The following is a 15,581-nucleotide window of genomic DNA, read 5'->3' on the forward strand; positions in this document are numbered from 1 at the left end:
TGGAAACGTGCTCTTTCTATGTTGTTAAGGGATCCTCCTTCCTCAGCCTCCTGGTAGCTGTGGGCCTCACTGGCCACCCCAGGGGGACATGACCATTCCATGCACACACACACGCGCACATCCCATGCACAGGTGGGTTTTACTGTCCCCTCCCCAGTTTAAACTTGAAGACCACTCGGCGCCACACGCAGGGTGAGGCACCAGTAGGTGATCCGGGGAGGAAGGGGCTGGCGTTGGTGGGGTCAGGCCACCTCTTCTTTAAGCACAGGAAACGCAAGGCCACAGCTTCGTAACAAATCCACTTTAATTGATAGTGAACGCAGAGGTCCGGGACAGTGGGGGTGACAGGGTGAGACCAGGCCCCACGCGCCTGTGGACAAGTGGCCGGTCTGCTCCGAGGGTTCTGACTGGGAGGGTGGACAGCCAGGAGACAGAGCAGGGGTAGAGCTGCTGCACTGATGGCGGGCGGGGGCAAGACGCAGGCGGGGGCCAGGTGTGCGGAGCGGGGGCCGGGGGCGTCTGCATTCACCCGTGGGCACATGTCCACACTGCCCACAGGGACCTCCCGGGGCAACAGGGGTCAGACGCCCCAGATCCCTGAAGAAGCATCGGGCGAGGGGCACACCACAGTGTGGGCAAAAGGCCCAGAGCTAACCCTGCTTCTGCCACTTTGACTGGGTGACCTGGCACGGATGGGGCTTACCTTCCTGGGCCTCCAAAAACTCACTCACTGGCTATTGTGGTTTCCTGTGACCTTAAACTTCAATATTTTTGAGGAGATTAGAACATAAACTGTATCTGTTGACAGCTGGGCCTGGTGGTGCCCGCCCATAATCCCAGTGACTCAGGAGGCTGAGGCAGGAGGATCTCAAGTTCAAAGCCAGCCTCAGCAATTTAGCAAGGCCCTAAGCAACTTAGTGAGAACCTTTCTCTTAAATAAAAAAATAAAAAGGGCTGGGGGTGCGGCTCAGTGGTTAGTGCCCTGGGGCTCCCAGTTCAGACCTGTGGCCTGGGCACCAGGAGAGGCCCGCAGGAGCCTTTCTCCTGCCTCCTCCCAGGCTCTGCTCTGACCTCAGCTGCCCCTCCTTTTGAGGCATCGAGGTGGACAGAGGCCAGAGCTGGGGATGTGAGCCCCTCACCCTCTCTGTTTCCTAGCACTCAGTAGGTGCTCAGTAAATGCTCCAGGAATGAACAGAGTAGAGGACAGCCCGCTCCCTGCGACAGAGCTCTGCCCTGATCTAGCTGGGAGGCAGGGCGGGCCTGGGCCACGTCACCTTCCCCTCCAGTCTCAGTGGCCGCCTGTCTGCCCAGAGGCCTGCAAGGGAACTGCGCGCTCCACTCCCTTACAGGCCAATGGTTAGATGCAGACAGACCGCGGGACCCTGTCGGGGAGCAAGAGAGGAAGGTGTCCCCAGAGGCGGCAGGGAATCTGAAGTTGGGGCCCCGGGCAAGGACAGGTGGCGAGGCTTCCCTGTCTACCACTAACAGCACGAGCTGCAAAGGAAGCCGCGGGGGTCAGACCGCAGCCCCGGAGGGCGTGGCCCTGTAGGCGTGGCCTGGGATGGCTGGTGGGTGTGGCCTAGGAGGGCATGGTGGGTGTGGCCTGGGTGGACGTGGCCCGGTGGGAGCGCCGCCCCTCCCTCCCACACACTGGCTCGACATCCAGCAGCAGCAGGTGGGTGGACATGGCCGCCAGGGTCCCTCCGCCAGAAGCCGCTCCTGTCCAGCTGTCGGGCTCTCAGTCTGCAACTTGTCCTCGGAGGCTCCCGACCTCTAGCATCAGCTTGTCTTCCAACCCAGCGACTGGAAGGCTCCAACTCGGCCCGCATCGGTCCCGACAGCTCCTGGTTTGCCCCTGTCCCCAGGGATACGTCGGTCTTCCTACGGAGCAACCGAAGTCCGGGGAAGCCACAGACAAGAGGACAAGAGGGAAGTGGCGAGGACAGAATGCTCAGGGCCCGGCGCCTGGGGCCTCGGGCTGGTGCCAAAGGTCTTTGAACACGATGCTGCTGAGCTCTTGGGGACACCCCAGCGGGCGTCTGGGGCCACCTCCCTTAAGGCACTGCCCGAGCCCCTCCCCAGGGTCCCTCCCTCTCACTGGATGGTGCACTTGTCCCTCTCCCGGGCCTGGCCCTCCCGAAGGACCTTGGCCTTGATGTACTTGAGGTCGCTGTTGACGCTGGGGCGGCGGGCGAAGGGCGACACCATGCCGTAGGCGCCCGTGTCCTTGACGCGGCGCATGCAGAAGGGCCGGGGGTGGAAGGCGTCGCCGTGCTGCACCGAGATCTTGCGGTGCAGCGCGGGGCTCATCTCGTGGGGCAGCTTGGCCATGCTGAAGAGCACGTAGAACATCTCGTCCACGTTGGTGTTCTTCTTGGCCGACACCTCAAAGTAGGCACAGTTCTCGTCGCCCGACACCAGCAGCTCGGCCTCGGTGGCGGGCACCTGGCGGCACAGCTCGCTGTGGTCGTTCTTGTTGCCGCAGATGACCATGGGCAGCTCGGCCGCCTCCTTGGTCTTATTCTTCAGGCAGGACTTGACCTCCAGGATCTGCTTTTGGAGGCGCTTGACCTCGTCGAAGGACTCCCGGTTGTCCAGGCTGAAGACCAGGATGAAGACGTCGCCTGCGGGAGAGAGCGAGGCGTGAGCGCGCCGCCCTCCCAGCCTCTCCCCCGCAGCAGCTGCTGCCTACAAACCGGGAGAGTGAGGGGACCCCCGCGGCTCTGGGGTAGCTGCTGTTACTCTCCCCATCTGAATGTGACTGCAGGGCTGGGGGCAGGGGACCTGAGGACTTGAGGGGACTGTAGAGTGTTAGCAATTTCCAAGGATGCTCTCAGATTTCAGGAGAGTCGAGTCCTGCCTGTCCTGCTCAGTGCCTGTCCCCGGGACACGCAGCAGGAGCTCAGCAAACACCCGTGGCCAGAGTTAAGGTCTAGATGCTGGCACCAAGGGCCCCAGGTGCGCATGCTCCTCCTCTGCTTACACCTGGCCTGGGCTGGCCTGCGACTCTCCAGCTCAGCTTCCTGTCTGGACAGCCTACTGGGTCATCTTGAGAGTTCCTGGAGATAATGAATGCAGGTGGCACGCACTCAGCCTTCTCGAATGTCAGTGATGACAAGGACCGGCAGCTCTTCGAGCTCCCTGTTGGCTGCTCCCTAACTTCCCGCAGCACCTCCGTGAGGGAGATTTCATTACTTTCCTGTTACAGGTGAGCAAACCAAACTCACAAAGGGCAAGCAACCTGTCCAAGGTCACACAGCTTAAATGCCAAGCCAGGATTGCAACCCGATTCTGTCCTCGTCTGGCCCACGCCTGGCACACAGTAGGTGCTCCCTCTTCTTGAATAAACCATGAAATGAGCAGGTGAACATTACCTCCAAGGCCCTTGCTTCCTCCATTACAGCTCTCGGCATCACTTAAAACACAGTGACTCTGAACAGTGCCTGGAAGCGGGAGGGGGCCGCAAGTGTGTGGCCAGCACCTCCACACTCCTGCCCAGGTCACAGTTCCTATGACGGTCACCATCTCATTCTCCAGGCTTCTTCTCACTTTCGCTTAGACTCAGAGTCCCTGTCTCACAGGCGAGGGAACAGGAGGTGGCCCTGGGACGTATCTTTGGGAGGAGATGGACAAGCCCAGCTTCTGGCAGAACCACCACCTTCTCCCTCTGGGCCCAGGGCCCACTGGTCCCCCATAATCGAGCATGTCAAGTTCAGAACAGCGTCTGGCTGCAGTGTGCTCTTAACAGGGGGATCAGGGGCACGGGACTCCATCCCAGCCGGGGCCTGCACTCAGTGCTGGCCGCAAGGCTGGCTGGGCCCAGGTGGGGCCTGTGAAGGACCTTGCTGTTTTGAAGGGCACCAGCAAGGCAGCCCCAGCCCACCCACCGCTTCTGCCCTGGCAGCCAGCCCGTCCCATCAGGCTCATCTCAGCCCCCGAGGACGCGGCAGCCTGACATTTTTAAACGCGACATGGACGCCAAGCATCAAAAGCCCGGCCGGGAGGCAGCTGGAGAAAGAGCCGGCAGCGGGATTAATGGCTTCCAGAATTCCCTGCACACCAGCCCCAGGTCGGAAAACGAGGCACCGGCTGGAGAGGGAACAAAGCACCGCAGCAGATGTGCTCAGAGCGCCCTCGGCCGCGCAGCACAGACAGACCAGGGCGCTCGCGGCCGCAGGGACACGCATCTGAATGCCAATGTGCTCATGGAGGGCCTGGAGGAGTCACCCTAGACTGAGGGGACAGCCACAGGAGGACGCAGTGGCCTGATGGGGACTCAGTCCCGGGCCCCGTCCTCTCTGTAGTGTGGGATGGAGGTGCATCTGTGAAACTGGAAATTAACTTTGAAAACACACTCGAGGTCCTTCCCTGAGTCCCCCCGCACCTCCCTGTGATACCCGTCCCAGAGCCCTCCCCAAGACTGGAAAAGCAGACACCAGCGACACCCGCTGGGCTGGAGGAGGCCCCTGTGCCTTCTTTCTATCCTCACGGTCACACAGGGGACTAAGGTCATGCCTGCATGAGGCTGAGACTCCAGAAGGCCACACATCTAGCTGCCAACCAAGAGGCCGAGCCAGGATCTGAACCCAGGTCCACCCAGGGCCCCTGTCTACGTGCTCCCCCTCTAGAATATGGGTGAGGTGGGGTCTGGGAGCAATCTAGGTCAGAGGATCAGCAAGGAGGCCTGGAGGAGGAAGCCACACGTCCGGGGCACTCACCTTGGGTCACCTATGAGCCTCCGTCCTGGTCAGGTGTGGAAAGAGGTGGGCAGGGCATGGCTCCCCGAGCAGCAGGCTCTCAGTTGTAATGCTATTTCAGTGCCACCTGGAGTCCTTGCTCACACCCTCCCCTCTGCCCAGCAGGGGAGGGACACAATGGGACATGACAGTGTAACCGTATTGGGCACACTAGGAACATCGACTCAATTTTAAAGCCCAGCATTTATTGAGCATTAATGTCTGCTCACCCAGCACTTTACACTTATTAACTCATTTAATTCTCACGGGACTTTTGAGCCAGGTGTGCACGTGATCCCAGTTTCCAGAAGAGAAAACAGAGGCACAGGGAGATAAAGTCACTTGCCCCACAGGCCAGAACCAGGAAGCAGTGGAACCAGGGCTGGGCCCCAGGCTGCTGGACCTGCCTCTCATCTGCTTGATGTGTTGGCCAGGGGGACGTCTGCAGGAGCCCCCCGCACCTCCGCCCCTTGGTGGTCAAGGAGGGCCAGCCAGCCCAGCCAGCCCAGCCAGCCCAGCGCTGGCCACCTGGAGCAAGTCACTTAATCTCTCAGCCTTATTTCCCCCTGTGAGCCGAGGGAGGCAAGCGCTTGTCTGGAATGTAGCTGCGAGGATTAAATGAACGCCCTGCCCACAGCTCCCATGAGTGGGGCTGCTGCCCTCACCACCTGGTTGTTACTACAGGGTCCCTTCCTTTTGCCTGACCGCCGCCTGGGTCCTGCCCTGACCCCTGGAGAAGTGGCAAAGGCCTGAAAGGTCAGGAACCTGAGCCCAGATGTGGTCCCCAAGGCTCTGCCGGGTCTACTCCCTGAGTGGGGAGGTGGCAGCTTGACACAGCTCTGTCCCCTGGACAGGAAGATCCCCAGTCCAGTCAGCTCCCGGCATGGCGCTGCCACGCGCTGCCCCACCCGCGGTCTCACCTGTGAGGATGGACAGCCTCCGCATGGCGGGGAAGGGGTGGTTGCCAGAGGTATCCAGGATGTCCAGCTGGTACATGTCGCCGCGGATGTTGTAGACCTTGCGGTGGAAGTCCTCGATGGTGGGGGTGTACTGGTCCTCGAAGCGGCCGTTGAGGAAGCGGGAGACGATGGAGCTCTTGCCCACCCTGGAGGCGCCCAGCACCACCATGCGGTAGGAGTTCTTGGCGGGCACGCTCAGCGTGCAGTTCCCGCTGGACAAGGTCTTCATCATGGCTCGGGGCTGCGGCAAAGCGAGGGGCAGGCATCAGGAGGCCAGGGCCCAGCCCTGCGCCCCTGGTCATGGGCCCAGGCCTCCCCCACCCGCGCCCCCGCCTGGGTCTCAGTTTTCTGTCTGCAAAATTGCACCCGCACCACCCGCGTCTGCGTCCTGGCGTTCTTTACCCCGTCCAGCCGCTCGCCCACTGGGTCACCCTCTGTCCACGCAGCCCCTGTCTGAGGGCAGCACAGGATGGGAAGCCCCGCCTCCCCGCCAGCGGCAGTCCGCGGAAGGTTCCGCACAGGCCCGGACCTCAGAAAACCTAAGCACAGTTGGAACCAGGCCTTCTGTCCCCGGCCTCTCCAGAGCCCCTGGTCCTGGGGCTTGATCCAGAGGGTCCTCGCATGCATCTAAGGGTGCTGTGGCCCAGAAGGAGGGAAAGGCTACGGGGAGGGGCCCCTCGGGCCTGAGCTTGGTGTGCCCAAGGCGGCCCCCACCCCAGCGCTCCAGCCTCCTCTCCCACCCTCACTTCCAGCCTCCCCACCCGGGCCACCAGCCTCCTCTCTGCTTCCTGCCCAGTTTCTCACCTCCCAGCCCAGGGAGTTCGCTTGCCTTGGGGAGACCCAGAGGCCCGGGTGGGGGAACAGCTCAGGGACAACTGGACTTTCCCCCACACCTCCCGAGGCCACCGGAGCCTCTTGGCCTCATGGGAAAAGCTAAAACAGATCCAAACTGAACCCCAAGTGGAGACAAGCAAGCAGCCAGCCCCCGAGGCCCACCCGGCCCAGCCCACCTCCCTTGGCCCTCTCTTCCTCTGACAGCTCCACCAGAATTCCCCCAGGACCCGGACCCCACCCTCTGCTTCACTAGCCCCCTCCCCCAGTTACCCTCCCCCTCTCCCTGCAGGGCCTCCTTCAAATGCCTCCCGTCCCACGGGGCTCCCTCCCCTCTAGGGAGCTCGCCAATCCAGAACTGCCCAGGGCACTGACCTACAGGGGCAGCAACACCCTGACCTCTGCAAGGCGGGGCGCCACCTGAGGCTCCCGGCTGGGTGGCCAGTGAGGGCCACCTGCCAGAGAAAGGGCAGCTGTGCAGCTCCCTGCGCAAGGAAGGCGAAGTCCCACCTCAACAAAGGGCTCTGTGTGCTCAGCTGTGGCCGGCGCCCCTGGGTGCCCGGTCAGCAGCCCCAGGGCCTCACCCATTAACCCCAAGGTAATCGCCATCATTTCCTGTCTATGAAAGGCCACCTGCCCCGGCAATGGCGAGCCCTCCTGGGAGTGAGTCCCTGGCACGTGTCCACACCTCGAAGCCCGGCCGAGAGCCCCTGAGCAGTGACCATCCTCAAGACACCTCGAGAAAGCTCTGTTTTGTTTATTTATTTATTTTAGAGCCCTGGCTGGTGGCGTTTGTCAACTCCAGGGGTGCACACTCCCCTCATGGCCAACTCCCAGCTGCCAGTGTGACCTCAACACATGAGCCACAGAGATGCACACAATAGCGAGCTTGGCCCCCAGCCCCCGGCCTGCAGCCACCATGACGGTCCACCAGCGGAGCCCAGGCTGTGCCAAGGATGGGGCTAAGTATAGAGCCGTGATGACAGCTGACATTGATTTTGCATTCAGCATTGTCAGTGTTCTGAGGGCTGCACACATAGTCACCAGCTCATCCTTTCAGTAACACCAGAAGGTAAGTGGCGAGAAAACAGAGGCACAGAGAGGTTAAGTCACTTGATCACACTTGTTCAGCCAGTGACCAGCAGAGGGGGACTGGACCCCAGGCACCGCCTCTCTCCCCCACTTTACAGATAAAGGCCCCGTGATCACAAGACTATGTGATGCGCCCCCGGTTAATGAGGGGCCTGGGTGGAGAGGCCAAGCCCGGACCCCCACAGCCTCCCCCTCACACCAGTGCCTATGGCCATGACTAACCCCAGCCCATAAGGAAGGACCCCTGTGGTCTCCCCCCAAGCCCCGCCCCAGGGACCTCTCCCTCGCCCTCACCCCCAGCCTGGCTGGACGCCGAGGAGCTGGGGCAGGCAGCAGGACCGGCTCCAGCTCCCATGGAGCTGGCTGAGCTCCTCCAAGCAGAAAGGGAGGCCCCACCTCAGGAAGCCCCCTCCCCAAGTGTCCTGCAGGGAGCCTAACTCTGCTGGTGGTCACCTGGGTCTGGGCAGAAGAGAGGAAGGGGCCAGCAGCCCCAGGGACAGGTCCTGTCCATCACTGCCTTGGCCCAGCCTCAGCCCAGAGCCCCAGACGGGACAGCTCCAGATGGGACAGCCGGGACAGCGGGGGTGTCACCAAGGACTGAGTGAACTGGAGCGTGAGAGGAGGCAGCAGGGGCCGGAGACAGAGGCGGGAAGTGGGAAGGGGAGCCGGGTCAGAGCGGCAGACAGCGGGGAAGGTAACCAGAGGCTTTCTTCCCTGGGAACCAGCGCCTTCACATGGCCCCAGCCACGTGGGGCGGTGATGCTCCAGGCACCTGGAGGCCAGGTGACAGGCCTCCCTCCGCCCCTACAGCCTCCCTCCACCGCCCCAGGCGGGGGGAGTGCCGCGGGGACCTGTGGCTGGCAGCCTCTGCCCTCCGCCAGGCAGACCCCACAGGGAGGAGCAGGCAGGGCTCAGAGTTTGGGGGCCTTTTGAGAGTCTGGTGTCCAACCTTGGAGGCCCAGAGACTGAACAGAACACCTGGATGTGGGCACTGACTGCTGAGTCCCCACAGGGCCATTCTGAGGGCAGCTGGGAGGCAGAAGGTCCCTGGAACAGGAGCAGAGACGGGGTGCAGCTGACCAGCAGGCACCTCTCGCACCAGGCATGTGCCTAATTCCCACGACTTCACAACAGTCCAAGAGGAGGGCTCCCCATGGGCCACTTGACTGATGGGGACACTTATGCTCAGAGAGGTTGAGTCACTTGCCCTGGGTCACACAGCAGATGACTGGCTGGGCTGGGCTGAGAGCAGGCTTTTAGGCTCCAAAGCCTGGGCGCTGGGCACAGTGAAAACGCACCCCCGGCCAATAGCGGAGTCTTTTGCTAAGCGGAGTCTGACTCAGTGAAGCGTCAGCTGGCAACAGGCGCAACAGACCCCAGGCACATTTTATCCTTATTCTCTCTGTCCCTCCAGGCAGCTGGGGGCAGTCACTACCCAGGACTCTCCTGCAAACTCTGCAAGTCAGCTCCCAGAGGGGCATCTTGGGTTCCCCTTCTGCCTTGCCTCTCTCCCCCAGGGCCTGCCTGGAAGACGGACAGGTCAGACAGGCAATGACAGCAGGATGAGTCTGGGTGTGCCCCTCCCCCGTGTGGTCCCCGGGGGCTTGTCCCGTCCTGCCCACCACTGCTCCAGCCCCTCCATTAGGGTGCACCCCAGCCTCTGGACACAGGCCAGTCACTGGCCTCCGTGCCCTACCCCCAGGGTCCTGCAGACTTTGCAAAGCCAATCTCCGTGTCCTGGGCAGCTCTGGACGCAGAGAGCACACAGGCGAGAGCTCCCAGCAGACCAGCCCGACCTCTCGCTGCCCACACCTGCCGCCAGGGTTGCACTGTTAAATGGGATGGTGCAGACACACCTAGCATGGACCAAGGTCCAGTGGGAGGTCAAGAGGCTGCTGCTGACCCTGGATGCAGCAGTCTTCACAAACACGAGGTTCCTTTCTTTGAGACATTTTCTCTTGGAAACGTGGGGCTACCTGGAGCAGCTAGGTCTGATGGAACTGGAGGTGCAGGCAGAGGACTAGCAGGGACCCCATCTTGTCCCTCTGATGATGGGGGAGGCCCGAATCAAGAGCCCCTGAGCTGGCCGTCCCTCCCCAGCCTGACCTCCCATCTTTCAGAGGTCCTGGACAACATCCTCCATCCTCCTCCCAGGGCTGGAGGCAAAGAGGGAGGCGACAAGTCCCCAGAGCTCTGGGAGGGGTCCTGGAGCCAGCAAGTACAGGAAGCCCTTCCCGGGCTCACTCAGCAGCTCAAGGGACTGTGTGAGCAAGGGGCCCAGGACCTTCCTTCCTCGCGGGAGGTCCTTGCCAGGGCAGGGGAAGCCACCCACCCTTTTACCCCAGCATCCCCCTCCATCTAGGTATACAGAGGCTGCAGCTTGAGCAGGAGTGTTTGGGAAGGCCGCGCTCCTCCTCCCTGAGCAAGCTTCCCCCCTTAAACGGCCTATGATTCTCCATCTCTTACACGGAAGGCCGCTAGCACTAAACCCAACACATAGTAGAAGCTCAGTAAATCTCTTTCCTGGGATAAGTCAAAAGTCTAGCGCCCAGGCTGACACAGACGAGGTGCTCCCGTGTTTAATTCTCTCTCTAGATAGGCAAAGTTGCCAGATGGTGAGGGCACACAGTAGGTGCAAAAGCCACGTCAAGTTTCCCTGGCCTTGACGGCTTCTCGATCTTCTCAGCTGCCCCACTTCACCCAGCACCCCAGCTCTGATGGGGTGTTTGTCTCCTACCTGGGAAGGGCGGGCCGCCGGGCCTCTGGAACGGCTCGGAGGGCTGCCTGGAAGCGCCTGGAGGGGCGGAGAACCGCCTGCGGCTCCAGCCGCCGAGCCTCCCAGCGTCCGCGGCGGCTCCCGGGTCACTGCGCAGGGATCCTCCTCGGCGCGGCTCGGGGCGCCGGGCTGGGCGCGGCCGGCCGAGGAGGCGAGCGGAGCCGGGGCCCCATGGGTGGGCTCCGAGGGCTCAGCGGGGTCCGGGCACTGGGCGGGCTCCGGCTCGCCGTCGCCGGCCCTGCCGTGCCCTGACCCGGGGGCGTCCTGCTGAGCCAGGTGACCGGAGGCTTGGGGACGTCGGATCGGGGTCCCGGCCTGGGGCTCCGGGGTTGGGGGAGGGATGAAGGGACGACTCCGGTCTTCAGGAGCGGCCCCCCGGAGACTCGGGTCCTTCTGGGTGACTGTGGGTGTGTGCGTGGGTGCGCGTCCCAGGCTGGCTAGCCCGCCTTGGTCGCCTACGCTACCTTCTCCTGCCCAGGGGGTCTCCCGGGTGGGGACAGAGGCGCTGCCGGCTCGCCGCGGCCTCCTCCTCAGCCCGCAGCTCTGCAGCTCTGCCCGGCTGGAGCCCCGGCTCCCTTCTGCTTGCCAGGCGACGCCAGCCGCCGGAGGAGGAGCAGGGCGCTCGGCTCCGCGAGCGTGTGGGAGGAGGCCTTGAACGCCGCCCCAAGGTTCCGCGCTCCAAGTTAGCCGGAGCCGGCGCCGCCTCCCTGCTCGCCTCCTTTTCCCCCAGAGGAGGAGAACTTTCTGCGGGCTCGGCTCCTCGCTCCGCCCCTCTCCGCCTGGAGAACGCCCCCCTTTCCCCCTCAGAGCGAAGCTGCGGGTCCCTCCCCAGAGTGCTCGGAGCCCCAGCTCCCGATGGCGGCACCCGCGCCCTCTCCCGCCGGGCGAGCGTCACTAGTGGCCCGGCCGCGCGGCGCCCACCTGCCCAGCAGCCCGCCAGCGACGGGTCCAGCCGCCTGCGCCCGCGGCCTCCCTCCTCTGCCAGCCCCGCCCCCGAGCCCCGCCCCCGCCGCTCCGGCCAATGGGCAGAGGTCGCGCGGCCCGGCTCCGCCCCCCCGGCCCGCCCGCGCCCGCCCGCGCCCGCCGGGGCGCCGCAGTCTGCTGGTTCCGCGTGCCCAGGCGCGTGGGGCCGGGGCCGCGGGGACGACCGAGGTTCTGGCGCGCGCACCGTGACCGGAAAGCGGCGCGGCACGAGCCTCGGAGGCTGACGTCTGCGCACGCACTCGCCCGCTCGCCTGCCCCGGCCGCAGGTGACCGGCTGGGTCCTCAGCGGACCGCGCCGAGGGGGCTCCGGGGCGCTCCCCCCCCGCCACGGAACCCCCAAGACCCTCCCAAATGCCCCATCTGCCCGCCCCGAGCCGTTGCCTCTTTCTTGAGGTCGCAATGCCAGCTGCACCCCGTGGACTGGCACATGGGCCGCGCACGTGCAATCTCGGGGGCGGGGTGGGGGCGCCCAGGAGTCACCTTGACCTAGCGCGACTGAATGGGAAGTCTGCGCCTGTGCGGGTCTGAGAGCGCTGCACCCAGAGCCCTGCCGGGGACCCATGCGCCCCTGGGCAGCGCCTCTCTCGCCATATCCCCCACCCCTCCCCCACCCCCGTGTTGGGGATCGAAACCAAGCCTCGTGATTAATAGGCAGGCACCCGATCACTGAGCTACCCCCAGCCCTGTCTTCACGGTGAAGGGTTTGCACGGGTCAGACCTCAGGGGATCTGATTGTGCCATATCTAGACACCACTTATTACTTAATATTTTCTTTAAATCCCAGATCCACTCTCCCCCACCCCCAACATATTTTTCAGAGACACGTTAATATCACTGCCTTAAATGGGAAACCAGTATGGCTTACCATAAATAGTCGGTACCAGTGGAATAAGCTCGGTGGAAACAAAGCACAGTTATTGGATTCTGGCTGGAATCTGTGCCCTGCCAAGGTTTGAGACGTGCCCTCAGTCAAAAGGGAGATGGGAAACGTTCCGACCATTCGCACCAGGGAGATTTTCCCCTTCATGTGTTCAGGAGGCTTCAAAGAGAGTGTTCTCTGCGTTCCTCACTCCAAACCCTGAGCCTGGGGTGTCTGCCCATGTTAGCCCCACCTGGGGACCTGGCTCCCCACCTGGGGACCTGGCTCCCCCCTCATGACAGCAGTGAGACCTGGGAGCACCCACACCCCTGATCCTGGGCCAGTCCCAGGAAGTCTCTGGGCCTTGACTGGGTCAAGTATAAGAGGAACAAGATACTGCTATGTCCACAGAGTGACAAAACTGCCAAAATGACCTTGACTTTGAGCCTAGAAAGTTGCCTGTCCTCCTGTCCTGGCACCTTCTCCAGCTGCCCTGGGGAGGCTGGCCAGGGAAGATGGGGAGAGTGGAGGTGGGGCGGCTGGGTGTTCAGTGGGCCCACTACTGTGCTCCTCGACTGTTCGGCACCCAGTCTACATCTCAGAGGGGCTGCGGGGATGTGTCCAAGGTCACAGGTTGACTAGAGGCCGGGACCTGGCCTAGGGCTCTTCCATGTCCAGACTTGGTCTTCTAGGAACTGGTTCTAGCCCCGGAGGGTTTGTGCTGAGCTTGACGCACACAGCCTCTGAGCCTTGAGCTGGCTGTGAACTTGGCGCAGGGAGGCAGGTTGGGAGGCACGCTTCACCTGGAAAGCTGGGGTCAAGAGGACTCAGGCCACTGGGCCAGCTCCCATCATGGGACTGTGGCAGGTGGCCAGCTGTGAACTGGCCCAAGAACCCATTACCGCTTCAGCTGAGTCCTCCTCTGAGCCCACACTCCACTGGCCGTATCCCCATGGCGAGGGGAGCTGCACGAGGCACTGAGAGACCCTGGGAGAGCCCCTCTACCTCTGTCTGCTGTGCTCTCCCTCCAGCCACCCAGTGCAGTTAATAAGCAGATGCACAGAAGGGACCAGTGCCCAGGGAACCTTCTTGTGGCAACAGCACACCTCACACGCATGCCCCCATGTCCCCATCCTCTCCACTGTCAGGACAAATTTGCTGTAGCTGCCTGCCTCATTGGACTCTCTGTCCACCCCTCCTCCCACAGAAACCAGGACCACTTAAACCTTTTCCTAAAAATGCCATCCCCTGCTCAAGAACTTTCAATGGCTCCCCATTTTTTAAGGTATAAAATCTAAACTCCTTATGCTGGCCCACGAAGCCTCTAACCAGGATCTGGTTCTCATGTGCCCTGCGGTAGCCTTCACTCTGTCTAAATCCAACTACTGCCAGGTCCTTAAAGAAGTGGGACTTGCCCTGCTCCGGGTTTGTGTACACGGTCCCCTACCTCGGGCACCCTGTTCTCTATCTGTACCTATTGGCACGACCTTCACCTTTCTCCCCACAGACTTTCTCCTAGCCTCTCTGACAGCAGGACCCCGTGCTCCTCAGGGCTCCCGTGGCACCAAACCTGGCTCTTGAAACCCATTTCTTTGCCATAGAGCGAGTGTCACCATAGCTGCCGGGTGGAACTGTTGGGGGGACAAAGACAGACTGTAAAGTGCCTGTGTAAGGCGGCCTTGGCCAGTCTTGACCTGCTCTCTAGCCCGCGGCCCCCCTTGCCTCACGTTCTGGACACGGTCCTCGTCGGCCTGGTTCACGTGGGCTCCTCGCGGCGGAGGGAGACTCAGCCTGATTCATCTTCCAGTCCCCACATCGTTAAGGGCGGCGTCCTGTACCTCGTGTGTCTTTAATGGACACTTATTGAACCACGCTCAGAGCAGATCTGCACACTGTCCCCTGGGAGACGAGGGGCAGGGGAGGGCAGAGCGGCGCGGGGGAGGCTGGCTGGGCCTCCGACAGCCCCCGTGCTGCGGGGGAAACCGAGGCCCGGGGAGGCTCAAAAGCCAGGCAGCTAGTGAGGGGCTGGACTGGACGGAGGTCATTTGTTCCGCTCAATGTCCTGTCCCCTCCCAGCTGCTTCTCCAGAACAGTGGCCCCTAACCCTGGCCCTCAGGGAGCTCTGCAAAGAACCAAAGCCCAGGCTCGTGGCCAGAGTGGAATGGCAGTGCCTGGCCTTTCAGAACCTGGCCCGACATCTCTGGGGGCAGAATGGCAGGGAAGACGGGTTCTCCAGGTCAGAGGTCAGCAGGAGCACATTCAAAACAGCTGCCACCTGTACCCTTCCTCTCATTCGACCATTTCTGTCTTTGCTGCCTGCACAGGTGTCCTCCTGCCCCAACTCTGCCCCATGAGACTCATGATCTAAACAAACCTCAACTCAATCAGGAGACTGAGTCTAATCCCAGCTAGACCAGAAGATTGCTGTGTGGCTCTTAATGAGCGGTGTAACCTCTCTGATTCTCTGATCCCAGCACTTTTCCTCCTTACCTCTTACGCTGCTGCCAGAAACACTGGCCTGTAAGCCCTTGAGTTTCCCAGTCTCTCTACACCTGCTGGCCCCTGCTGGAGCCAGTGCCTCTGCCTGAGGGGCCTCTCGCCTCTGGGATGCTGGCAGATGCCCAGTTTTCCTTTCGATGCCTCTGGGAAGCCTGCTGCCCCTCCTCCGCACCCCCAAAGCTGAAGCTGCCCTGCAGAAGGAATCCCCTGCCGCGGGTGCAGCCCTGTCTTGTCACTTGGGGCAGCAGGCTGAGTGGACAGGGCTCCGTCCTCCTCTGTTAACTAGAGTGTTGGGCCAGATGCTCCCTGAGGCCCCATCTGAGCCCTCGTGACTGAGCTGGGTGAGTCCCCCTCCAGGTGACTCAGGCACTTTCCAGACCATGTGTGTGGAAACTAGAGAAAGGTGCCTTCCCAGGAAGAGGCAGCCCGCATCAGGGCTCACAGCCTGAGCTGAACACGAGTTGAATTTTCTCAGCTGAGTGCCCTTGAGCAGTAAGCAACCTGCACAACCAGACAGGGAAGCCCTTTGTGACCTCATCTCACCGTTGAAATAGACACGAGACAGTTTCACAGGAAATGGTGAAAACCAAGAGGGCGTGACCACCTCACCTGCGTTCCACCAGGTTGGATCAAGATGAGCAGCAGCGGGACAAGCAGCAGCGGGTCCAAAGGCTTGCGACCACATCAGGGCCATCCCCTGCCACTGGGTGCAGTACCCCCACTTCCTGCAGACGTCGGGCTGGTCTTGGAAACCACATTCTACAGACCACCACCCAGTGTAGGGGGTGGGCATTGTGAGTCCACTTGTAGATGAGGAAGGTGAGGCCAAGAGGGACCATGCAGTG

The 15,581-nt window shown here is 62.2% G+C and overlaps 1 protein-coding gene across 4 annotated transcripts; it reads right to left on the bottom strand.

Annotated features, from left to right (window-relative positions):
* Window positions 1-299: 299 nt before the first annotated feature.
* On the bottom strand, window positions 300-15,376 carry Rasd2 (RASD family member 2). Of its 4 annotated transcripts, none has more exons than XM_026409996.2 (3): window positions 15,346-15,376; window positions 5,657-5,936; window positions 300-2,624 (listed from the first exon to the last, which is right to left on the bottom strand). In XM_026409996.2, the coding sequence occupies exons 2-3, from the start codon at window positions 5,925-5,927 to the stop codon at window positions 2,095-2,097; spliced, it is 801 nt and encodes a 266-aa protein (XP_026265781.1). In that variant the 5' UTR covers window positions 5,928-5,936; window positions 15,346-15,376; the 3' UTR covers window positions 300-2,094. The 4 variants fall into 4 exon arrangements, with proteins under 4 accessions (XP_026265781.1, XP_026265779.1, XP_026265780.1 ...); XM_026409994.2 differs by lacking the exon at window positions 15,346-15,376 and adding an exon at window positions 12,244-12,329; XM_026409995.2 differs by lacking the exon at window positions 15,346-15,376 and adding an exon at window positions 11,316-11,366.
* Between the last annotated feature and the right edge of the window lie 205 nt (window positions 15,377-15,581).

Source organism: Urocitellus parryii, chromosome 5, assembly GCF_045843805.1.
Source record: "Urocitellus parryii isolate mUroPar1 chromosome 5, mUroPar1.hap1, whole genome shotgun sequence".
Lineage (NCBI taxonomy): Eukaryota > Metazoa > Chordata > Mammalia > Rodentia > Sciuridae > Urocitellus > Urocitellus parryii.